Below are 27,169 nucleotides of genomic sequence, written 5' to 3'. Positions count from 1 at the left end.
TTCTGTTCTACAATTAACTCAGAAATGCTCCATTTTCTATCATGTTAATGACATCTTGGCAAATGCTTAGTCTTGTATAAAACAGGGCTTTTTAGCAAGAAAAAGGAGAATTTGTTCAGAAACAAATTCTCACATATTGCAGGTGGAACCAACATCCTGACATATATTTTTTCTGTAGTTAGGACTTTGAATAAATAAGTGACAAAATATGGACTGGTAGAAAATATTTGCCACTGTCATTCTAGAATACTATTTAGAAAGTTACTAAACCCTGGATGTAATCCCCTTTTAGTCCACTGAGATTGTTTCCATCACCAAGCATTCTATAATGGTTTAAAATATGGGTTTGCTATTCTCATCTCACTTTGATTTTTTGTTGTGGTATTGTTTTTTTTAACCTGTAAGCACTTAATAGGAGTAACTTAAAATATGCTTTCTGAGATGTTAAAAGTCTGTTAGCACTGTTAAAATGTTGCACATATATTTTATTGTTAAAATGAAAAATGTCAGTCTGCTAGGGATTCTTATTAGTTGTACTGAATATATTATGGAAATTCTGGATTGGAATTAAGATTGCATTACTGAAGACAGCTCACTGTAAGATATTGATTTTGGAAATATTTGGGTGTTCTTTATATAACACAATATGCAAGTAACTATTGATTGATGAAATCTGGTAAAAAGCCTAAGCCATACCTGCACATGAAAGGTAGCCATATTATAGGTTCCCTGTGAAAGTAAAATTTGTGATCCAATGGCTGACTGAAAATGTAGGAAAAGAAACCCATATTACATAACAATTCCTTCCCTGGTAAATGTAGATTTTTGAATTATGCTTTCTCTGTCTTTCAATCTCTCTCTCTCCCTTACTATCAAGTCGGATACAATTCGCAATTGTAACATGATATACAATCACAATATATGAATTTACTCTTATAAGAATTTTTTTTATTACATAAACTCTCTTTATAAGGTAACATTGTGAAAGCTTCTTCAATCTCGTAGGCAGTTGCTTGATTGATAATTGCTCAATTTTCAAGGGAATCTGATGGTCACCAAGACCCCAGAGAATTTTCATTTTGGTTATCAGAATTTTAGCTTTGCTTGATAAACTGCTATATTTGAGCTAATTTTTCATCTTTTGAAAACAGTGAGAAAAAATAATTTTTCTACTGAATTTGTCTGGGGGACAAAAAATATTGAAATACTTAGAAACAAAATTTGGGAAAAAATAGTTCCCATCAAATAAATGTTTTTCTTCATAATTTGGATAATGTTTTTTTGTGAAGTAAATCTTTGGCTTTGTGGATTTTTTTTTTAATTGTAAGAAAGTAAAATGAGCTGACTTGAGATCATTCTTTGAAAAACAGAGTAGCAAACTTCTGGGGTAAATGTATTTAAAATGTTGGAGCTTTGGTTTTCAGCAAGATAAATAATTTTAAAAGAAATTTCCAAGCCAGTCTCTGCGTCATCCAGTTCTACACCTGAATCCACTTCAACTCCATGCAACACAGTGCAGCTACACCCTCTGTTAATAACTGAGATGTTTTTATCTAAATCATCTCAAAGCTTTGCAAAATTGTATGTGGGAAGCATTGCAATTTTATAAGACTCATCAAATACATTTGTTTTCCTTATAGCATCAGCAGAATCCATGGGTCTTGTAACACATTTCTTCAGAAAGATGTATCTATGAATTGTGGCAAAGCAAACTCTCTGCACAGACTACAGATTCAGAAAATCTTATGTACTCATATCTGAGAGCAATGGAGTGCTTCTTATTCAGTGGCAGAACTGGTCTTCAGGAGCAGGATTCAATTCTTACAGAAACTGCCAATTTCCAGGGTGACTTCATCATGCTGAAGCTTAGCTTCTCAGCTCTAAATTATCACTTCCTTCTCTCCTTAGTCTATGCTGATTAAGAAATGTGTGCTTTCACACACAATATAAGCAAATGCATGCAGAAAGGTTAAGAGAAAAGCAAGTATTTGATGGTTTCATCTATTAAAGGGTAATTCTTTAGTGAGAATGCAATTAAAATAGACTGTTAAAGTGCTGCTTTTGTTGTAATCATGAGACATCTACCTCTGATTCTGGAAAACTAAAAGGCAGCTGAGGAACAACTTGGATACTGTCACCTTACTTTGCAGAAACTGGTAGATTCAAGGTCCTTTAGTTTCAAATTAAAATAATTTCTTCCTAATACCTAATAAAAATCGACTCTCTTTCAATTTGAAACCATTCCCCCCTGTCCCATCACTCCAGGCCCTTGTAAGAAGTCCCTCTCCATTTTTCTTGCAGGCTACTTTCAGGTACTGGAAGACCACAATTAGGCGACCCCCAAAGCCTTCCTTTTTCCAGGCTGAACACTCACAATTCTCTCAGCTTTTCCTCACAGCAGAGGTGCAGAATGGGTGTAAGAATCTCATCCTTTCTTTGGAACTGACATGAGGCAAACAATACTCCTGGAGTGAGAGAAGAACAAACACCTTTGACTGCCACTCACCTCCACTTATGCTGCCTGTGTCTAAACCTGTCAGCTTCAGAACAAGATGGTTTAGCTGCATGTCTGACTCCCAGTGCCCACCTCATGATTTTACCCTTTCAGCGCACACTTAAGATGCTTTAGGTTAATTATAGAAGTGCAGCAGCACATGAGTGAGTGAGAGAGACTTGCAGGGAGATTATAAGAGTCTGCAATAATGCAAAGGGTTTAAATGCTGAGAAGACGAGGAATATACAAAGCATGAAACATGGGCTAGTAGGGTGGATGAAACATAACTAAGAGAGGGGAACACCCAGTGAATTCTCAGGAAAAGTTTACCAGACAATGTAATTATTAAACTGGATAACTCTTCTAGGAGAAAGATTTCTCATTTGGAAGGTTCAAGACATCAATAGTTTCATAGGGAATAATTTCAGATTTGTGGTGACTGCAGAACTGTCTTCTCTGGCTTCTCTTGGTATGTCTGCATACACAGGGAGATTCATAACTGCACAGACATTGATAACAACACATGGCTCCTTCGTGACAGCGACTCCTTCATGACAGTGATTTTCATCATATATTGCATGTTTGGCATTCTTATCTCATCAGGACTTCTGCCCATCCACAAGACTCTGCTGCAATGCTGCTTATATTTTTAAAGAGTATATAGCTCCAAACAGCTGTTGTGAGACAAAAGAGACAAAAGAAAACCTGTCAGAATGGCATTTCCTTCTTATTCTTTAAAATGTTAAGTTTCTTTCAAAGACTACACTGGCCTGAGGCTTAAGAGAGGTAACATTTGGCTCTGTGCTAGGACAGATTTTATATGTCAACATCCATTGGATTTAGAAAAAAGAGATTTTAAATGAGAAGTTGCTGTAGAATCTGATGGGTCAGGATATACTCTATACAAAATTGTTTGGTATATTTTGAAAAATTTATTTATTTTATTGGGAAATTTACAGGAAAAAAAATCATAAACTGTAAGGCTGAACTAAAAAATACAGAGAGGACCTGATCCTACACATTTTCAATTTCTGAATGCATTGCTAAATACTGTAAATTATCTGAAGTCTGTTGTAATAAGTGTTCTATGCTTTAAAGCTTTTAAAGAATCATGGCTATATTTTTAAGTGTTGGTATTTATTTTTTTTTTAGTCAAAAGATGAATAGCAGTTGTGAGGATTTCTAGGCATCATAAGATCACAATCTGATTTTTTACCATGCAGAGGTTCACATTTTTACCATGCAGAGGTAAGGACTCATGTTCTGATTTCGGCTGCAGCCACAACAGCATCTTGTTGGTTGAACAACACATCCAGTATTGCCTATATGCATGTGTCTCCCACAGATATATATATATATATATATACACATATATATATACACACACATACACATCTCTCTCTATATATACAGACATACATATATTTAATTTTGCTGTCCTATTAATAATCATTAGTAACACACTGAGGCTTCATGCTCCTGCGTGTTCAGGCTGTTCTAGGGACATGCAGATCACGTCCACTGCAGATCTGTCTGCTCTCCAGCACCCTGCACAGCCTGTGTTTCCCTTGTCCCTGGGGTCACTCCCAACAGCTAAGTCATGAGAAATGTTCACAGCATGTGGGGGCCCTGGTCAGTCAGAGCTGGAGTGTTATTCCTGTAGATGACATTGCATAACATACCTCAGTAGGTTTTTGCTTCTCTGGTTTACTTGAGTCTGTGATGACACTTTATTGCAGAAAGCAGAATTATTTTGGCCTAAGGAATAACTTTAGTAGGGCAATTTTCAAGTGGCTACAAGGAAGGAAATGATATTTTGGAATTATGTACGTTGTGTGGTGCCCTTTCCATTTGACCTTGCAATATATGGGAGTGTGTTGGTGTGTGGACTGATGAGTTCTCAAGTGCACCAGGATCCTAACTGTGAGTCCTGCTGGATTAGAAATGTAAAGCTTGAGGAGATAGTAGAGAAAGCAAAATTTTAGTTAGGCAGTAAACAAGAAAATACAAACTTTTCCATAGATTTTTCAGTGAGAGCTGGCTCGGTCTCAGTTTCAGGAGAGTCTGTCTCTCCCTAGCCAGAGGGAATGTAGGATGTGTCAGAGAGGGTCTGATTGGGGAGGAATTCAATGCAGCTATCAGCACTGGACTTCTATGTAAATACTGCAACACCTCTGAACCAAGCAACAGCTGAGATAACACTGTAAACTAATCTCTAGTGCTGGCAAAGCTGGTCAACCCCTCACATTATATGGTTTCTGTAGAAAAGATGTGCGAGGGAGAAAAAAAAAAAGGCAGATTTAAACTATATATGGAAACTTACCGTGGGGTAAAATATGCTGACTTTTTAAGATTGAAAGCAACATATGGTGCTTTTTTCTTTGAAAGGATGCTCTGTGCCAGGGTGTATATGCTTAGAAATCCCTGCATCTGTACCAATTCTTGTATAAACAGGCATCGCTATCACCAAAGTATTTCCAAGTGTCTGTTACGTGGCTCTGATCAATTTAGATAAACATATACTTGCTTGGGATCCTTATCCCACCAGTATTGATTTTAGTTGATTTTCCATCAAGACAAAGCAAACAAAGAGCTAAAGCTTGTCCAGAGCAGAGGCATTGAATCACAGTGTTTTGCTGCTTTGACCTTTTGAGGTCACTGCATTTCACAGTCCTACACAGCCTTTCTTAGGTTGCTAAGGAAAACAAAAAAGCAATATATAAATAAATACATATAAACATACACACAGATAAATACAAGCACATAAAATATATATATGGGCATATATATTTGTATATACTGATGTATTAAATATACAAACACAGCTCTGTACAAAAATGGTGTCTCACCTGGAACAGGTTCTCTTTCCTCACAACATTTAAAGAAAAGCAGGAGCTTATCCAAGAAGTTTGCTGCTACCATCTCTTTCAGAGCTGTGCTCATAATTTGGCACAAACCCAAGATAAACGGGTTGGTGTGGAGCTAACCACCTCGTTAATTGTGCTAGAAAAAAGGAAACTGATTCCACAATCTCTGATTTCAGAAGAAATCAAAGTCTGAGGGTCTCTGATGCCCCCTTTGGATATCGTTTAGAAATAAATAATGACTTCCAGTCGTTATGTGCTTTGTCAGAGCTAAACCACCGTGCAGATTGCTCTTCCGTGAACACTTCTCAAAGCCCCCAGACTGCAGGTTGTGTAGCATTCACAAGCTCTTTCCTTCCACATAATTTAAGATCTATACACCCATGTGATGTCTGCCAGGATTTGTATGGCATCTCATAAACTGGACCTGTGTTTAAGCAGCTGATCCACTTGGGTGATCCTCTCTTGACTTTGAATCTCACCATTCCCTCCTGTCCAAAACCTCAATTCACTCCATCCTAGCATTGTTTCACAGGCAGACACAGGGCATTTCACAAGATGAGCTCCTGGAGGACACTGTACTCCTCATTATAATGAGTTTCTCTGGGACATGAGTTGACAATCTCTGCTTTCACATGCCAGGCCAAACCCACTCAAGAGATGCCTCTCCAGTCTTTCTATTTTTAACAAACAAAAAAAAGTCCTGAAGACACATGGATTTTCTAGGTTCCACCGCTGGAACAAATTATCAATGTGGATGTTTCAACAACTGAGCAGGAAAACAACTGTCACATTACATTAATACCATAGCTGGGTTTTGTCCAAGCTATTTCCATATCTCGTCCTCTGCCCTAGACATGTAACTATCTGGTGTGCATTAAAAGACCAAATATGAGGAGTTTAAGTGTATGCATCTTAACATAAGTGAGCACATTCCATTTTTCACTATAGATGTCAGCCAAAAGCAGAGAAAAGGGTGATTTTTGCAGCATGTGCTCATCAAAGTTTAAAAGAAATTGAGTGTGTACTGCTCCTTCCTAAGGCGACACAGAGAGCAGATGCCGTCCCCGCGCAGGAGAGGAGCCTCAGTTGTTGGCACCGAAGCAACCTCATCACTTGTTGATTAAATAGAAGCTCGACTGGCCTTTTCTTTTCGGCGGAAAAATGAAAAGCCGTGGGAGAGAACACCCGTGCGGCTTCCCTCGCACCCTCCGCCAAGCCCGAGCATCACGAGTTTGAGGCGCCGCACCCGGCCGGGCACCGGCGGCTGCTGACGGCGGGGGCCGAGCCGGGCTGCGGCCCCTTCGCGGCCCCTGCGCAGCCCCTGCCCGGCGGCGCTGACCCCCGGGGGCTGCTCCGGGCTCCCTATTTGGCCATGCGGCGGCCGGGGCCGCGCTGCCCCGCGCCTGCCTTACATGGGCCGGGCGGCCGCGCCGCGCCGGGGCTGGCCCGGCTCCATTCATGGCTGCGCGGCCGCTCAGTGGCGCGGAGCCGACCAAATAAGGAGAAGGTGGCTGCCCCGGCCCGCCGCGGCCCCGGGCGACGCTGCCCCTCGGGGGGTATAAATCGGGGCGTCTCCGCCGAGCCAGCAGCCAGGGTCTCCTCCGCTGCCCCCCCGCCGCCGGTGCTGGTCTGGTGAGTAGCGCGGCGGCACCGCAGCCCCTAGGGGCGGGCCGGGACGCTCTGGGTGGGACGGGATGGAATACATGGGAGGGAGCTAATACACGGGAAGGATGGACGGAAGGCACCGTCGGGCGGCGGACGGCAGGGGCCCGGAGCTCGGGCCGTGCAGCTCCCGGCGGAGCGCTGCTGCTGCCGGGGACACCGCCCGCCCGCCCCGCGCAGCATCGGCCGCTTCGCCCCGAGGCGCTCCGGACAGAGCTCTGCCCTTTAAAAAGCTTTCCCTCCCTTTGCGATCTGCGGCCAGAGGGATCCGCTAACGACGCCCTAATTGTGCGTCTTGCAAGCTGTGGCGGCTTTTAAAGCGCGGAGAAGAAAGCGGCCGACGATCCCGTTTAGAGCCCTGCCCAGGAGCCGTCGAGCATCCTCCCGGGACGACTCAAATTTCCCGCTCCCGCTCCCGCCGCAGCCGTCCGGCCGTGCCCGCCGGGATGGCGCGGAGGGGCTGCCCGCGGGGCTCTGAGCCTGCCGCCGTGCTCTTTTCCAGGTTCGTGCTTCCTTCCGAAGATGTGTGACGACGAGGAAACCACCGCACTGGTGTGCGACAATGGCTCGGGGCTGGTCAAGGCGGGCTTTGCCGGGGACGATGCTCCCAGGGCCGTTTTCCCGTCCATCGTCGGTCGCCCAAGGCACCAGGTAAATTCAGAGGCAGGACCGAGGCAGGACACTGCATAGAAAACAAGTTTTTAATAAAAACATTTACAATTTGTATTTTTTATTTTTATCCTAGATAAATTACTACTAAGGTTGCATAGTAATATGAAGTATCTTTGATCAGTAGAATGCTGATTTCCCTCTGTATTTTCCTGCTCATGATATTGTGCAGTTTATTTTCAGTGAAATTCTTGGAAATCAGAAAGAAACAAATAAGAAAAAAAGAATATTAGTATAAGAGGTGTTTCATAGAAGGGGGAAAATCCATTCATGGAAGGAGAAAAATATTTTATGAGAACACCTCAGATTCTGTTGACTTAATATTTTAATAATGTTAAATTTATTTACCTGAATGGCCTTTCAGGGGTGTGACTGCTTGTAACTTTCTTGAAAATAAGATAATTAGAATTGCAGAATCATAGAATATCCTGGCTTGGAAGGGACCAACAAGGATCATCAAAGTCCCTGCATGGGACAGCTCTGGGAGTTACACCATGTCCCTAAGACATTAGTTGTCCAAATTGAACCCTGTCACGGTTGGTGCTGTGACCACTTCCCTGGGGAGCCTGTTCAGTGCTAAATCACCCTCTGGGTGAAGCACCTTTTTCTAATATCCAGCCTAAACCTCTCCTGACTCAGCTTCAGGCCAGTTGTCTGTGATGTAGTTGTTTGGGCTCTGTGATGTTGTCTTCCTCAAACAAAGCTTTTCTGTGTTTTCTTCTCTTAGGGTGTTATGGTTGGTATGGGTCAAAAAGATTCCTATGTGGGTGATGAAGCTCAGAGCAAAAGAGGTATCCTTACTTTGAAATACCCCATTGAACACGGCATCATCACCAACTGGGATGATATGGAAAAGATCTGGCACCACACTTTCTACAATGAACTCCGTGTGGCCCCTGAGGAACACCCTACTTTGCTCACAGAAGCCCCCTTGAACCCTAAAGCTAACCGTGAAAAGATGACCCAGATAATGTTTGAGACCTTCAATGTACCTGCTATGTATGTGGCAATCCAGGCTGTCCTGTCCCTGTATGCTTCTGGTCGTACAACAGGTAAAACAAACAAATAAACAACATTTAGATACTGTTTCCTTTCAGAATTCTCCCTCCTTTCCAAAGCATTCCAAATAGGAAAACACGCCATAACTCATTCGATTTACAGTAAAATAGGTCTTTTTGGTTTATAGCAATTAATGATAATAGTAGCATAAAAGCCAGTACAAAATAGGTCCACATTGTTCTTTCAGACAATTTGCATTCCTTTTGGAGAGGCACCATGGAACTGACTGTGCCACTGCTTCTTGTGGTGCAAATGAGGAGACATTCCTGTGGGTATACAGCAGTTACAAAAGTTTAAGGGCTTAAACTGGACCTAAAGATGCCCCTTATCAGACCAAGACAGTCAGTATTGCAAATATTCTTACTGCTCAGTAGAGTAGCGGAGGAAGACTGGTTTTATGGATTATCTTAAAATATGTATGGAACAACAATTCTGTATGAAAATTCACACCCCTCAGGAATGTCCATGCAAGCAAAGGCAGAAAGAATTGGAAAGATCTTTGTGTCTGAAAAAGAATTATGCTACTTTATACTGTCTGAAAAATCCTAAATTTTGTTGTGTTTCTTGCTGCTTCCTGTGTGTAAGGGCTCTAAGCATTCGAGAGGTGATCCCAGCTGCTCTCTGCCATTTCTCTCCCAGGTATTGTTCTTGATTCTGGAGATGGTGTCACCCACAATGTGCCTATTTATGAAGGGTATGCCTTGCCTCATGCTATCATGCGTCTGGATCTGGCTGGCAGGGATCTGACTGACTACCTCATGAAGATCCTCACGGAGCGTGGCTACTCCTTTGTGACAACAGGTCAGTGCTTCAGCTTTTCTCTGCTGTGAAAGTCCTCACGTCTCTCTTGGCTGATCATCTTCGCTAGTACTGTGCTTATCCAAAGCTTGATTTGATTCTCCTGTATCTACAGCGGAACGTGAGATTGTTCGTGACATCAAAGAGAAATTGTGCTATGTTGCACTGGACTTTGAGAATGAAATGGCTACTGCTGCCTCTTCCTCCTCTCTGGAGAAGAGCTATGAATTGCCTGATGGTCAAGTGATCACTATCGGTAACGAACGTTTCCGCTGCCCTGAAACCTTATTCCAGCCATCCTTTATTGGTAAGTGTTCCCAGGAAATTCTCCTTTCTGTAGGAGGTATGAACGGATCAGAAGATTTGGAAGGTGCCCCACTCCCCTTCCTGCTTACCTAAATTTGGCACAAAATCCGACATGAATGAATAATAATTTAGATAATTTGTTTTCCTGTAAGATGGTCTTGATGTGAGCTCATCTGGTAATTAGCTGAGTTACGGGCTCTTGCTGCAAGCTTTAGATCAACTTTTAGGGTCATGTTTTTTTAATGATAAAACATACAGTTACAATACCATCATTGAGGAGTTGGACTCTGCGATCTGTATGGGTCCCTTCCAACTCAAGACATTTTATGATTCTGTGTCACTGATGGCAAGAATAGACTTCAGAGCTGTATTTGTAAGGCTTACACTTGAAACAGTATCTATTTCCATGAAGAAGTAAAGTGTCAGAGAGGGAAAGGACATGGAGTGAAGGTGTGTGTATATTTATATACACTGTAATTAACATTGCCATGGTCGAGATGGTCACCCTTGCTGGTTGTTCATGCAGCTGACGGATACAGCAAATGTTATACACTTAAGTCCCAAGTAGTACATGCAGTTGTTCATCAGCTGACTTTTTACTGTGGATCCAGTGTCAGCCCTTTCAGGAAGCACCTGTTAAAATTAACAAATTGGAATGCAACCTACAAACACTTGCTTCTTGTTTCTTTTTTCTTACCATCAAGTACTAATATCTTATTCTGTGTCACGGTTATGTCTTGCCTTGATGATTCTGAGTAGTATAGACTACATTTTGAGTAGACTGAAGAAGTTACTATTGTCTTCTTTAGTTCTACTTGAACTGTTTTTATTGTCTTCATTTGCTGTCTTTTACTATATTCAACTAATGCTTTTAGTGAGACTGACGTAAACCAGTACTCGAGTTTTCTGTTCTTGATACCCTTCTTCCATTGCCATATAATAAACTCATTTATCTCACATGAGTACTTGTTATCTCACTGTATATGAGTCTCTTGCCTTTGCACATGCATTATGATTCTTACCTTTTCTAACAAATAATGTACATTTCCTAAATTAGTTTTGTAATTCTATTTTTTAAAATATTTTTAAAAGGAAACATTTTTACAAGAAAAAGGCCAAAGAAGTTCATATTAATGATGATCAGGAACACCAGCATTTCATTTCATGGAGACCTCTTTCTTGTATAATTCACTGGCCTACTGTCTTTTTTTTCTCAAGGTATGGAATCTGCTGGTATCCATGAAACTACCTATAACAGCATCATGAAGTGTGACATTGATATCCGTAAGGACCTCTATGCTAACAACGTCCTCTCAGGTGGTACAACAATGTACCCTGGCATTGCTGATCGCATGCAGAAAGAGATCACTGCTCTTGCTCCTAGCACTATGAAGATCAAGGTAAGGAATTTTGTGTTATAAAGTGTGGATAAAGGTGGAGACAATGGACAATGTCCTCTTCATTACACTGGGATATGGGAGCAAGTCAAAAATGAGATCAGCAGCTGATGGGCAGATGAGCAGAAATTCCATTGGATCAGAATAATTATGTTGGTTAGAAGCAAGTGTTATAAGAGAAAAAAATATGATTACACATTTTTTAATACATTATGTGTATTTTAGGAGCTGCTGAAGATCAATACCATTATAGAAATGTTCTTTACTTGCTTGAGGAAGTAGTGGTGTGTAGCATTGACAATATGGATTCACTGTTCAGAAATGAGGATTTTGTTGCTTTTCTTTATCCTAGATCATTGCTCCTCCTGAACGCAAGTACTCTGTCTGGATTGGTGGATCCATTCTAGCATCTCTGTCCACCTTCCAGCAAATGTGGATCAGCAAACAGGAGTATGATGAAGCTGGTCCATCCATTGTACACCGCAAGTGCTTCTAAGCACTTCCCCCCTCAATTTACTTCCCACTCAGGATGACGACAATATGCTTCTTGGAGTCTTCTGGCAAACCTTCCCGAACTCTTCAGTCATTGTACAGTTTGTTTACACACCCGTGCAATTTATTTGTGCTTCTAATATTTATTGCTTTATAAATAAATGAGATCTGGGACTTGCAACCTACAAAATACTGTCTTTTGTTTTATTTCAAGTATTTTTTGGTCAGAAAAATGAGACTAAGCCCCTGGGATTTGGAAACTCCCATCAGACCTATGAACACTTCTACTGCATCCATGTCCTAACTGATGCAGGCATGTTAGGTCATGATTTTCTGTTAGTAAGAATTTATACTTCACAGTTTTAATCTTGAAACTTGGAACAAAAGAAGAAATATATTTCAAGGCTTATAAAGAAAAAGCCTTAGGGTGGACACAGTAAGTGGAACAAGTGAAAAGAAACCTCTCATACTCACTCATTCACTTTAGAGAGATTCTTCTATCCCATTTATTGTAACCCAGACATTTTAATATTCATTTATTAAAAGCCAAAGCTTCTGTAAAAGAATTATGTTAATACATTTAGAATGTGATTTATAAATAATTAGCTCAATCCTAAAGAGTCATGCAATTATTTTCCAAGGGCTATAAATATTTATGACAAAACATTAATTGAAACTGACAGCTTACTCATCTTCCCCTGTCTCTTCAAAGCCAGAGATAAAGAAGTGAAGTCTTTATTGTACTAATGCACAAAACTCAAACTTTTGTTGTATAAACCCAGAATTCTTACAATTATTTTCACATCATCATTCATATGTTTTAGGCAATTTTTAATCCTTAATCTTTGCTATCCTTTCTTTGCTATTTGACCCAGATACTACAATCATAAACTGCACACTTTCCGTGGGCATTTGTGTTCCTCACCAAGAATTCTTATAACTGAGCTCTTTGACTTTTTTTTTCAAAAAGTAGTAGCTAAAAAGGGAAGTACAGAATGATCTGGGACATTTTCATAAAAGTAGTGGAACCAGTCAGTGTCATAGTTTGAACTATGTAGAGACTGGAATATGCCCAAGTTTGATTTAGGAAATCAGTTAAAACATGTATCAAACAGTGTATGTAGTTAGTTAGCTGAGTTTCATTGGACCTCTTTGAAAAGATAAGAATTTATGCTAACTTTATAATCCAATGTTAACTAAAAAAACAATTTACACATTTGTTGGGAAACTTTCTGTTCCTTTTTGCTCTTATTTTCTTGAAAGGAATCAAAAAGTCATTAGACGTGATCTGTAATTATATAGAATCAATTTTCCTCTTTTCAAAAAGATGAAGATATATTTAATGTTTGTCCCCAGTTTATCATTAGGAGGCATTTTACTGGGGGACCACTGTAATTTCCTAACCTCCCCTTACAATCAAAATATTAAAAGATTTTTCTAGATATTTTTGGAGTTGGGCAGAAAAGTTGGATGGAATTATAAAGGAATTTAAACATAAACATGATTTGTAAAACATTTTACAATATGGACATTCATTTAAATACTTTAGGCAAACAAAAATGAAATTTTAACAGTAAAAACATTTAAACAAAAATGTAAAATAGTCATTTTAATAGTGTGCACAGTATTACTGAAATGGTGCTGCAAAAGGCCTTTTCATAATAAAATACAACTTTATTAACCTGTGAATCTGTTAAGGCAAAGTCAACAGCCTCCACTGCTCTCAAGAAAGTTCCCACCGAAGATATTATTCTGAAATTCACACCATGGAGAAATTTTGTATGTCTTGAAAACATGGGAACTCTTCCAGATGTCTGACCAACACAGATGTTTGCCAATGACTTTCACATATCACTGTTGAGAACCATTGCACTTTTTTCGCTTGACTTGCTTGCTAATTTGAAAGATTTGGCTGGGCAGAAAGGTTATCTCAGGTATTAGTGTGAATTAATAGGGTGATACTGGACATAAATTGCAACTAATTGGAGCTTAAAATGTTAGGCAAGTATGCAAAGGGCGTGCTAAGTCAGCCCTAGTGGATGCCTGCCTTCACTGGCTCTGACTGACAGGTCAGGAATGGCAGGCAACAGTTGGCACCACACTCACTCTGATCAGGGATTCACTGCTGGGCGTCTGGGCACGAGCAGGGAATTGAAGGGAGCCACTGACTACAGGACTGATGGAAAAGTTCCTTCCGCAGGCATTTCGGGGTTTGTAATTCACATTTTGTGGAAATGGGTATGAGCAGCAAGGATTGTACAAAATAGTCATGTGCTTGCATATAGGTAGGACAGGACTAAAAAAAGCATCAATGCCTTACCCTTTTCCTCTTCTTACAGAGTTTTTTCAGATGCGTTAATTTTTAGTGCAATTATCCCATATTTGGCCATTGAAAATTATGTATTCCTACTCAATGCAGTGAAAACTAGTCATTCATTCATATGGGAATTCTAATAACTGTTTCTGGGTGCAAAACTAGATCTAATTTGATTGAGAGGAATTTAATATTAAGTCACATAGTCTAGAGGTAAGAGAGGTCACTGTTAAACTTAGCCTTCTGTTTACATTTTACAAGAATTAATGTGCTACACATTTTGCACGCAAAATGAAGATGGTAGAATGGGATGCAGAAACTAACTGCAGAGCACCTATATGATACGTAAAACTACTTTGGATATTTCCTTGAAAAAGGTAGATTTAAAAATATCTGTACCCAAGGTTGCTGTGGTAAACAATATTCACCTCTGAAACACCTCACCTAATGAAGAAGTCGACATTAATTTGAAGACTAAAGAACCCAGCTAACCTTCACTGTTTTTGATGACATGCCCTTTCAATGGAAGAACAAGAATAAATGTTTAGCCAAATTATAGATTCAACACACATATTTTGAAAAGCAATGTGAATATGCGGCAAAAGGTCTGTCTGCCACACTGCAGGGTGTCTGGTTATTTGACTTTGCAGCTCCTTGCTGCTCTGTATGTAAAATGGAGTGGAAGGAATTCTGTGGAAGTCAGTCTGATGTGATTTTTAAGCTACTTAAAGAAGCTTTATTCAGTAGGAAGGGCTAAATAGTATTAAGAAATACTATTAAGAAATACATACATCAGTAAGAGCTGAGACAGAATGTTATTGCCTGTCCTGGCAGTCAGAACACTGCCCAGTACTTATGCTTCTGACTGAAAGGCATTGAGATATTACCACTGCTGGCTGACCCTCAGATCTTATAGAAAACTTTCCTTGTAGACTGATGGGCATGTTGGCATTTTAGGAGTATTGAGAATTACCATGAAAACTCAATGCTTTAATATCTGTACTAAGTATGTGCTAAAGAATCATTGTGATTCTGCTTAAAGAGATGGATGGGGTTTTCTTACAGGAAATAAAGAGATATTTCAGATGCTCGTTTGTTTTAAAGTTTCCTTAAAAATTGGTAGCAGAGTCATAAATTTGATAGCGTTGTCTACGTTGTACTAATCTTTTCTTAAAAGGCTGTTTTAGCTAACACTTTAAGAAAGTCAGCCTGAGGGGTAGCACTAATAGGAAAAATTTTGGCTTGAATAATTGAATTCTGTAGAGTGATAATTATTTTAATATAGAATGAGAGGGTTTTATACTTAGAAATCATTAAGTGACTCTAAATTTATGTGACAGTCAGATTAACCTACAATACTAACACTAAAATAGAAAAAAAAATAGATAAATTCCTGCTGTTTGGATAACTGTATATGAGGCCTGGGAAGAGAATGATGCTTGCTTCCAGTAACAGCTGAATCCTGTCCTACCCTGAAGCAACCTGTGACAGAAGTCTCTGTCATTATGAAGACACAAGAAAGAGAATAAAATACTATAAAATTGAGTGATTATTAAATCTCACTCATTATCCTTCAGATAAGAAGCAATTCAGGCAGTTGATATACTACCAATTACCTTTGCTTTTTATCCTGAGGATGGCTACAATTGCTGAAATATAAAAAGTAAGCAATCAGAAATGTTAATTATTGGAAGAATGTTATAATGCTGTTATATATTTAAAGGATGGATTTAATTTATCATTAATCTGTCCATTGTGAATAATATTGGATTAAATTAATATAGTAGGAATTAGCACAAATTAATATATCTGGTGGCAATTTTATGTTGCCATCATCATAAAGGTAGAATTCACAAAATACAAGATATATGTTATCTACCAAATAAGGGGTAGTATGCTCTTGTAGAGGAGATAAATTGCATTTTAGAAACATTTTTTTAGCCAGGAGATGATTATTCATGCAGAGAAAAAAGTGGACAAGGCATAGCTTAAAGCTTTATTGACATAGATTTGTATAACATGTAAATGATATAATAAGTCTGGGAAGGTACCCAACAAGATGAAGGCAGGAAGGCAGTAACAAAGCGCTTAAGGATTAGTTCTGAATCTCTAAGCCCCTCAGATTTAGATCACCAGAAAGGGTGATTAACATTATCACTGACATTGTCATTGTCAACAATAATGAGAGCTATGTGAACTTTCTTTCCAAAGGGCTGTCAAACACCTTGGGAGTTACACTGTGGCTTCTGGACACGCTTTTGTGCAAAGATGGTGCTCAAAGGGAAATCAAGGAGTTCCTGAATGTTAGAGGGGCCTCCAACTCAAGCTGTTTTAGAGAGAGTGGAAATGCAGCAGCACAGCGACTCCTGCCACACAGGTACCCCCCTCTGCAGCTCTCTGCAGCTGGCTGTGACAGCAAACAGGGGAAACGTGGAGCTGATTGCCTTCTGGGAAGGAAAGGCTCTGCGAGGCACATACTGCTGGGCCAGTAGTTGTGGGGATATCTTCCACAGCATCCAGAAGCACACACTGTGATTTTACAGTATCTGCTATCAAGAAAAGAATCAACATTTAGGGAATACAAGCCATATCCTCACGTAATATATGAGTTCTGACACTTAATTTCACATTAAATCTTATTTTTTATTTTGATGATATAAATTATTTTCAAGCCACAGACTTCTACCTTAAAAAAAGTCACTATTTTATATTAAAAAACCCAAACCAAATCAAACCCCAAACCTAAAAAGAATAAGAACCATTAACCTTAAACAAGAAAATTGTCTACTTTAGGTCTCTGTGTGTATGTATTCACAATACTCTGATTCTCTGATAAGTCAGCGAGGATAAGAGTTCTTGCAGAACTAGAAATCTCAACAGATTTTAAAGACAAACCACTGAGTGAGTCATAAGAACAAAACCCCTTTACTTCTTTTTTATATATAAAAAGTGTGTGTATATATATATATATATATACACACATACACACACATACATACATGCACACAGAAATGTATATTTACATATTTGTGCATATATATATATACACAGATATTTTCCCTAAGCCTTCTCTTTATCTTTGCAATGTAAGGGCATCCCTGACTTGATAAGAAGTTTCAGAGACCATGTCTGTGCCACACAACAAATGGAAAGGAAAATATTTCTGGTCAGAAACATCACAGAGGTATTTTAGTAATACAAAACTGTGAATATTTTGTAGCCTTGTTCCTATGACAGAAGTTAATTCTTGATTTATTTTTGTGCTCAGTGGAAAACCTCAGAACTTTGGAATTCTGAGATCAGAGTTTAAGTATTTTTAGTGACAGTGTGAAATACTCTTTCCTTCTTACAATCTACAGTCAAAAAGTGCCACAGAGATACTAAAATGCTGCTGAAAATGTAAAAAATGGCCAGAGAAAACTTTTGTGACGTCTGGTGTCACATTCTGCATTTTAATGGCTGCAGCAATGGTTTTGTACACTTTTCTTCTGATGGAACATATTGTCACCTGTTGTCATCGAACTTTTTCTGCTATTTCAACTAAGATCATGAATTCTGTCCATTTTACTGACACCTAACAGAAATAGGAAACTACATTCTGACTTTATTTTTGTAAATAAAATGCAAGTGAAATCATCAGGAACAGTAAGTACCCTGCAGCCTCTTCTTTTTGCAGGAGATATTCAAAGAGTCCCATTACTTATACAAAGCAAATATTTTGCCATTGAAAGTGCTGTAAGGCTAATTCTTGTATAAGAAATTATACAGAGATAGTGATTGTGCAATCTCCTAATAGGGTCATGTGGTGACAGAGGGACAGTGGGTGCTATTAAAAGCTTGACATTTATCACTCACAGTGTTTAAATTTATCATGGAATTTGTGGCATTTGCCAATCTAAGTATAGAGAATGCCACAAATACCACAGAACAGATAAATACTGCCATCCAAAACCCAACTGCTGGTGGTTCTTTGCTAAATCTACAGCACTCTCCATTCTGGTGCTACTGGCTGGAATTTCTCAATATGAAAAAGCAAAAAAATATTTGTCATTATTTTTCTTTTCCTTTATTTTGACTGTTTAGACGTAAAGGTTTTATGTATAGGAAATGTTTCAGTGTGTCTGTCTGTAGCCTCCAGAGAAATGGAGTCCCTATCAAAGTTTAAGCGTCCTAAAGCTAACAAAAACCAGATCATGGACTAACATTTTGTTACTTTTTTGTTATAGTTTTAGTGGTGATATTTGGGCAAAGGCTGGATTTGATGATCTTGGGGGTCATTTCCAACCTTTATGATTCTATGATGTTATGGCATATCATTCACACAGACAAAATGTACATGACAGTATATGAATTTTGTGAAATGTTCTATTGGAAAATACATTATGTAACTTGTCATGGACAATTGTGGAATTCCTACTGGAAAAAATGACTTTTCTGCAGATAGTTGTTCTCTAGGACTCTGAGGTTTAGAGATCTGTCTAAATCCTGAAGGACAGAATTGATATAATCAATCACACTGTACACTTACTCTAGGAAACACACAAAATCATCATTATTTTCTTTGCAATAACTGCAGAGAAGACATTAAGATAATATAGTGTTTAATGGAGCTATATTTTCTTCATCTAAAAAAGCAGCTTCAGTGATTGGTGGTAGAGGAGATAAAGGCTTTGCCACTGTCTTATGAGTTTAGGTTTATGGAGCCTAGGCACCCAAATCCAACTTTTACCTTGGAAGATACTGTTTCTTGTCTTCTCTTTCCCAAGCTCCCAGGGTGAACATGAAATGGACAGCTGCTCTCAAGTCACACCAGCAGGTGCAGTTCTGTCCCTGCTTGGCTGGAGGAGGTGTTGTAGTGCAAAAGTAACAATTCTTTCTAAATTGTGTAAAAGGTGTTTTGCTACAGCTTAAAAAACTGAGGCAAAAAGTTGAAAGAATGTGTCTACAGTTGTGACCAAGTTCTTCATCTTCGGCAATGATGTGCACTGATTCCTTAATGGGATCCTAGCCTCATAGAACAAACCTAAGCCTAGAGTTCCCTGACATGCAGCTATTGAGACTGGCTATTTGATTATCTCTTAAATTTTTGAATGCATCTGGTTACAGCAGATGGCACTGAAGAGTATATAATGAAATTCCTGGGCTATCAGCAAGACCTGTGTGTCACAAGTTCACTCCTGCTGTTAGTTTATGACATGAACTCTTCACATTCATTTGCTATTCTCTTCCAAATTCCCTGGTCTTTCTAAAACCACAATTTGCCTGGTGAAAGCAATGGAGGGAAGTAGGCTAGGGAAAGAGGATGCTGTATCCAACTTCAGCCATTTCTATAATGATTTCAAATTTACACATAATGATTTAAAATTTACACAAATTTACCTTTTGAAAAGTCTCTTGAAGAGTCCAATGTAATTTGCTTCAGTGAGTATTTCTTTGGAGGACTAGAACTTCAGATATACCTTAAATGTGGAACAAAAAGGTTGCACTATATTCTTAGGTCCATTAAAAAAAAAAAAAAAAAAAAAAAAAAAAGGAAAGAAAAGAAAAAAAGTGCCCAAATCTCAGGTCAAACAAATCTAAACACTGCTCTTGTTTTGAAGCTGATGATACTAGTAGGGCTGTCTAAAGTAGGTGAGGGTATGGTTATTTTCCAAAATAGTTTTTTTTCCTTCCTATGCTGTAAATCTCCAGTGCATGCTTCCAGTCAGCCATTGAACATAGCAGCTAAAAAGGGCACTTTGTGTGGCTATTTCACACTGTGTGATTCAATCTAGATGCTAGTGCAACTTGATGCATAACTCTGAATGTACTTTCTGACTTCTGAGAAAATTATTTTCATAATAAATATCATACATAAGAAACACTTTTGTTCTCTCTTGAGTAAAAAGGCAATAATACCCAGTCACAGAAGACCACTTAGAATTTGGGTTATGTACTTCTTTAACTTTGCCTTTTCTGAATGTATTGTGATTTGGTTTTCTTATCTACACAATCACTTAATGAAAAATAAAAATATTTTAGCAAGTTAATTAAAGCCATTGTAGCAGCATGCTTGATTTGTTTCAGATTCAGCTGTGATAGGGCTCTGCAGAACAATCATCATGCCCTTTCTAGTTCTGGAAAGACTGTTTTTCCCTGCTGCTGGGAAAAGAACAATTAAATATCTTCAATTTAATTCTTTTGATATATACACTTGATATATTTCTCTGACCAACCCTCCCAGTGAAAAGAAAGCATAGCATCTTTTTTATGATGTCAAAACCAATGTCTTTACATTATACTTCCTCCCGCCCCCACCCCAATCTTAAAAACGGATGAAAATCATATTATTGAGAAGGGCTGAAGAATGACCTTTCAAAAGGGGAAACTCAGACCGTGCTTCCTGTTTGAGAATGTTTCTGCAGTCATGGTACAGGTAGGAGGTTTGCCACCCAATTTAGTTTATCTTGTTGGCCTCATTGTCTTCAGAGTGAAACATGAGCTGTTAAGTTGTATTTTCCATTCAGCAGAAGCTGTGCCTACACTGTGTGTATGACTCATCCACCTGTCTAGTTGGTGTTCTTTGGATTAATTGATCTATCTTTGAGCTCATGTTTTCTCTCATGCCTTGTTTGATTTTGTGGCAGTCATATTTGGATTTCACACATTTATTTTTGCAGTGCATTGTGCCTTCAAGCCCAAGGTACAGTTTGCACTGACATTTCAGGTAGCATGGCTTGCAACTTTGATAACTAGTTGGTGTAATTAAACTAAATATGCTTCACAAATATTTATTAAAGCCCTGTGGGACTGGCTGACATTTTTTTTTCTCTTCCCCATTGCACTAGCATTCCTGTGAGCCTTTTCCCTTTGTAATACAGTTTCTGTCCCCAGGCTGATTCTTCATGCCAAGGAAATAGCTAAAATTATGAAATGTATAAAAAACCACTAATGAAACAAAGCAGATCAATAATTTATCCATGCTTTTTTTGACATGTTACTGATTGAAATGCATTCTAAACTGTTGAAACCTTTAAGTGCTTATCAGAAAATACTTGAATCACCTTGCCTGATTTTTGTCCACCAAAACTGTAGGGTGGATATACAGTGAAACCAAGGCTGGAAATCAACTGATTTCTATTTTTTAAGATCAGGAGAGTGTCTGTTTTGAGAAAACACTGGGGTGCTGTGTCTCACCACGGCATCTTGAAACTCCCATCTGAAAGCTGTGTGTAATTTTCATCTATTTTAAGCATTGAAAATTCTTAATTAAATTGAAAACTTGGGCGCCCTAGTCCTTCTGGCTTTTTGATTCACTCTAAATCCTCTTTTCTTTTTAGGCAAAGGGAAGTCTCTGGGATGCAACAAGTCCTTCACAGATTCATTCTTAGAAGTTTCTACCAGGAAGAATGTGTTTCATCCTGCCTCTGTGCAGTAAATCAGGATGAGGAAAAGGAGAGTTACTGTCCCATGTTAGGAGGTATGACCTCCTTATGGGCTTGAATGACTCTATAATGAGGAATTTGTATGTGAAATGAAGATATTATGTGGAGGATTACTGAAGAAAATTTATATCCTTTATTGTGTTTTGGCAGGTACAGGCATACAGAGATATACAGGTGTAAGAGATGCTTGAAAACCTGAAAAAAACCCAGAAAACGTAGGTAAAACCTGATGAAATATTGGCAATACATCTTAGTAACTGGTAAAAAATCAACCGTTGGTAAAAATGTTCATGATATAAAATATTTATCCATTTGCATGTAAATGTAAATATGTAACATTCACACTCTGTTGCATCCTTTGAAGTTCAACTGACAAACATTTTAAAGACTCTGTAGTTCAGGCTCTGATCTGGGTGTTTATCCCACACAAGAGGTGTGTAATGCAGGGTGTGTAATGTAGCCCTTCAGCTTCCCTTGATCCTCAGCGAGGTGTGGAGCTGGGCAAGCACAAGTGGGAAACGTGTCCAGGGGTGACTCAAAGAGGTGCTTGGTGCTGCTGGGAGGGTGAGCCATCCTGCCCACCCCAGGCCCCAGCTCCTGGGAATGTGGTAAAGATGTGGACAGAGTAATGGAAGACACGTCTCTCCATGCTCTTTCCTACTTGTAGAACCAACACAGCTTTAGATTAGTGAAAGCATGAAGCAAGGTACCATGACAAATGTTCTTTTTCTTTATGTTTTTCTATAAATCAGTGATAGTTTGGTTAAGTTGATCAGAGGAAAACAATTCTCATGTTCTTGCAGGAAATGTGTGAAAGAGGTTGCAAACATTGCAGAACAGAATTTTTAAATCTAAAATGCTAAGTAAATACTTGATTCAAACGAGGACAGATTTGCATAGGATGTACATAAATCAGTGCAGCCCTTGAGCAACTCTAACCTATGCAAAAAATTATGTGGATTTCACTGTCATCTAGAAAAATAAGCTGTAACTTCCAATCCATAGCAACATTACACATAATGCTGATTTGTCCTTTTCTTAAATACACGTAAATAAATCATACACATTTGCAGCTGTCCTACAATGCTTCATGAATGATTGAATTTATCTTTTTCTCTTGTTGTGCCACAGAATCCTCCATTATAGTGGAAAGTACACCATTTCTAATAGATTCTGAAAAATATAGTTATGAGTTGAATACTTCAGAACATGAAATATTTTGGAAAATCTATAGGTAAGCATTCAATTTCCTGTGGGATAAGAGAAATTGATATTCTGAATTTGATTTTACTCCATTTTGAAATGGAAATATTACAAAAATGTAATTAAATACTCATCCTGGAAATCTTTTTCTTTAGGAAAGATTAACAAATGGTGTTATGAAAACAAAGCATGTTGCACAGCACTGAGCAGATGCTGTTTGTTAGTAACAGTTGTAGAACTCACAAAAATGCCAGTTTTAATCACCACCTGTGAAATTTCAGATGTGCATGATTCGGATGAGTCTGAGAAAGCATTCTGGCTCTGTAAATTGGTAATTTCCAGTAAAAGTGTGTAGCTCTATATACTAGACTAAGATTCTAGACTAAAAATTGATGCTAATGAATATTTATAAACTCACATTAATTTGAAAATCATTAAAAAATATATAATGACCTCCACAAAGCTCATAAGATTCTTTTCTCAAATCTATGAATATATATTCTTGGTCCAAATTTACTAATGTTACTGAAAGACAAAATTAAATAGCTTTTACCTAGGATCTTACCTGGACAAAATCTAAAATCTTGTACAATTTAAATATATTTTCCCCACAGAATCAATTTAACTCACTTCAGTAATTTCATAGAAGAGGATTCTTGGAGAATTCCTAGGGTTAGATTTGCCTTTGCAAATCTTAGTCCAGACACTCTTCCCTAACACATTTCTCACATGCACTGTGGGGGCTTTATCCCCTTCTGTGGCAAGGAGGTTCTGACTGAGCAGGGCCAGCTCAAGAGGTGGAGCCTGTAGTTTTAACTAATCAGGTGTTAACTAATCAGATGTCAACTAATCACGTGTCAACTAATCAGGTGTTAGCTAATCGAGTGTTAACTAATTTTCACTAAAATGTAAATCTCAATGTTTGGAAGTTCCACCACTTGTTACTTTCAGTGTGGTTTTTAACACTCCATTGCACCACTCAATTTTCCCAGTGGCCAGTGCATGATAGAGAATATGGCACCCCCAGTCAATACTGTACTCTCTGGCCCAGACATCTATGAGGTTATTTTGAAAATGAGTCCCATTGTCCAGCTCAATTCTTTCTGGAGTGCCATGTCTACACAGGACTTGATTTTCAGGGCCCAGGATGGTGTTCTGGGCAGGGTTATGAGGCACAGAGTAAGTCTCCAACCATCCTGTTGTTGCTTCTACCGTGCTCAGCACATAGTGCTTGCCTTGGCTCGTTTGGAGAAGGGCGATGTAGTCAATCTGCCAGGCCTCCCCATACTTATGTTTTTACCATTATCCCCCACACCACAAGGCTTTTCCCACTTGACCTGATTGAGTGCAGTGCATATTTCACAGTTATGGATAATCTGGGAGATACTGCCCATGGTTAAGTCCACCTCTCAGTCATGAGCCCCACCTGGATGTTGCATCTCTTCCCTAATGACCTGAGCTGTCATGGGCCCACCAAGCCAGAAATATTCACCCTTATGTTGTCAGTTCAAATACACCTGAGACACTTTAATCTCGGCAGCCCATTCCACTTGTCCATTGTGGTGTTTTTCCATAGCCCAGCTCTTGAGCACATGTTCATCTCTTGATGCACTTTTACAGACGACTTCTCTGCCCGGGTGCTGATGTCTTGCCACAGTTCAGTAGCCCAGAAGGTTTCCCTCTGCGCTGCCAATTGGTCTTTTTCCATTGGTTCAGCCACGGTCCTACAACTTTTTCTGCCATTTATGCCACAGTGTAGAGGTGGAGCACTAGCCATTTCTCTTGTTCAGTGATGTGCAAATCCACCTGGATGGCTTTCAGCTCTGCAACCTGAATTGATCCACCTTGCCCCTCAATAGTTTCTGTCTCACCATCAATAGGACTGCCCAGCCAGGACACACATGCATACATACATACATCTGCATACCCATGAACATGCATTTATACCTTAGGTATCTGAAATAGAATTGATATCAAATATATTTCACAAATTTTTGTTACAACTGTAGAATCTTTGAGTGACGGAAGGATTACAACCCCTCTGCATTTCTTACTGAGCTCCTGCTTTTTCACTCCCGTTCACTGACATAGTTTACTTTCAAGTCAATCGCTTGAATGCCCTAGTTATTTCAAGGGATTGTTTCAGCCTGGCTTCTGAAGGGAAGCTTTAATGTAATGTGAATTCCCTTCTGTGACTGGTGAGATGGGGAGGGAGAGGACAAGAGTGGGGGGCACCAGGAATACTGAAGACATATGGTGGTGTAACAATCAAAACAAAGGAAAAGAACTCCTCGGTAATCACGTCATCAGACTGAAAGCAGCTGGGACTACAGAGATTCAGCATTTGGTTGAAGACAAGTGTAGACAGAGCAGAGATAAGCAGTAGGTCTGAAAAAAGTGCTTGATGTAATGCATTCATGCTGAAATATTGAAGCGTGATTTCTCATACTTCATTTTCTTCTTTTTGTATGGAATAGGAAAAGCATCAAAATACTGCCAGGAGTTCCAGTAGAGAGGACTCTTTCCTTATTACTGGATCTTATTTTTCTGTTGTTCTGGATATTCTGAAGCATTCAATAACTTTCTCATTTCTCAATTCATATTCTGCCATAGGAAATTTTAAAATGTTCTGGTATAAATATCTTCAAGGTTTTAAAATTCTGGCTCATCTAAAGCCAGTGGGAATTGCTATTAGTACAATGAAAATTTACTACCACAGGATGGAGATATTATGATATAATATAAATTTTTAAAGGTATTATTACAGTTAAATAATTATGTTTCTTCTGATGAAAATTTGTGACTCTTTTTGATGGAAAAGAGAAAAATAAGGTTTGCCAAACTGAGTCTAACAATATTCTGCATTGGCTCTGGCATACTGGTGGTATAATTGGCTGGTATTTTATCACAATGCCCTAATCAGTTATATTTGGCTACATTTATTTTGTAATATGTATCTTTGAAAGAATAGACTCTAGGAATAAAATCATTTGTTCAACAGTGAAAAATTTTCACTCCCATATTGAATTAATTATTATATTATGTAGATAATAATAATTATGTATGTAGATATTTCCTTATATCCTTATATATCCTTAAAATGTGTGCTAATTCTGTTTATAGTGACACACTCTTTTCTTCACACTCTTTTCTGTCCAAGATATTTTTGAAAGGCTTTTTCAGTAGTGTATATGAAAACTTAAAAATAAAACTGAAATGAAAACCCACATAAGATTGGCTTACAAATTTACGCTTAAATCATTACAATCCATGAAATTGCATTAATGGATGTTTGGATGCTTTAGAACAACGTGAGTACTTTTTTGAGATTGGTGAGAGTCAGAAAGGAAACTCAACAGACTGGCAGCAGATGATCTGGTCAGTAGAATATTTTACTTATTTTGTATTTCTTTACAAAGCCTGTCAAGTATTAAGTATTTGTTTCAAAGATATTTTCCTTCCCCTGGCTGCATCCTACCTGCAAATAAATCTGAGTTTGCAAGAAGTGCAAATACTGCTGCATTAGGAGCTGTAAATATGCCAGAAGTAAATGCAAGTGTAATTCACCATATAGGTCTAAGTTATTTCCTAAGAAATTGATTTGAGCTGTTAATTTGTGCATAGAAAGGTCCCTGCGGACAGCTTACAAGAGCCCCATAAAACTTAGTTGATTTTTTTCTGTCAGGAGATAAAATATTCTGTAACTAGAAAGTTATTAAGATCTACATTTAGCAGCTAATTGCAGCTAGAATTGTACTCATACAGTGGGGAGGTAACATACACACAAATGCTCATTTTAATGAGAGAGAAAGTGTAGGTAGAAACAGATGACCTAGATGATTTTATGAATAAAAGATTTAATCTGATGCAATCATTTCATTAATACACACATGGCACCAAATGAAAACAGAGCATAGCAGATGGCTATGAGAGGTTTTAAAAAGACATTTTCAGTTTAGTAGCTAATGACTTATATTTCATGGACAACACCAAATACTATCAGAAATGAAACATTTATCGTACCAATCTTTCAAAGAATGTTCTAAAGCTTTATGAAAGTAATGCTGAAAAATCTCTCTTTTGTGACACTATTTAGAAAATGCAGTCACATTATATGTTATACAGCTATAGGGCAATGTAATTTTTTCACAAAAACTGCTAAAAGAAAACTCCATTTTTTTATTAATAGCCTATATTTATTTAATTTTAATATATTTCATTAATTTGCTTCAAGTTTGCTACACATGGTGGAAATAATGGTTTCCAATGTAACATTGGAATACGGTCATTTGCCATGCAGTTTTAGAATATAAATATGGCATATATTTACATACTATGATGATGGACACACTGCAAGCAACTGCAAAAGATTGCATTGAGGGAGATTGTTGGCATAGTACTAATAATTGATTTGATTTATTTTAAGATAAAATATTTGGAGTAAATTTAGAACAAATGTGTAACTTTAAAAGGAGGCAGTGACT

At 38.4% G+C, this 27,169-nt stretch overlaps 1 protein-coding gene and 1 long non-coding RNA gene across 2 annotated transcripts; one reads left to right on the top strand and one right to left on the bottom strand.

Annotated features, from left to right (window-relative positions):
• Positions 1–6,878: 6,878 nt before the first annotated feature.
• On the top strand, positions 6,879–11,934 carry ACTC1 (actin alpha cardiac muscle 1). Its single transcript, XM_064424091.1, has 7 exons — positions 6,879–6,993; positions 7,526–7,674; positions 8,420–8,744; positions 9,391–9,552; positions 9,665–9,856; positions 11,074–11,255; positions 11,605–11,934. Exons 2-7 carry the CDS (start codon positions 7,546–7,548, stop codon positions 11,746–11,748), a joined length of 1,134 nt encoding a protein of 377 aa, XP_064280161.1. The 5' UTR covers positions 6,879–6,993; positions 7,526–7,545; the 3' UTR covers positions 11,749–11,934.
• Positions 11,935–15,813: 3,879 nt separating this feature from the next.
• LOC135302115 (uncharacterized) lies at positions 15,814–23,454 on the bottom strand. Its single transcript, XR_010363808.1, has 3 exons — positions 23,316–23,454; positions 19,438–19,517; positions 15,814–16,607 (listed from the first exon to the last, which is right to left on the bottom strand). It is a non-coding gene; the product is annotated as an uncharacterized LOC135302115 (long non-coding RNA).
• Between the last annotated feature and the right edge of the window lie 3,715 nt (positions 23,455–27,169).

Source organism: Passer domesticus, chromosome 6, assembly GCF_036417665.1.
Source record: "Passer domesticus isolate bPasDom1 chromosome 6, bPasDom1.hap1, whole genome shotgun sequence".
In the NCBI taxonomy this organism is placed as follows: domain Eukaryota; kingdom Metazoa; phylum Chordata; class Aves; order Passeriformes; family Passeridae; genus Passer; species Passer domesticus.
This window is presented reverse-complemented; position numbering and strand designations above follow the sequence as displayed.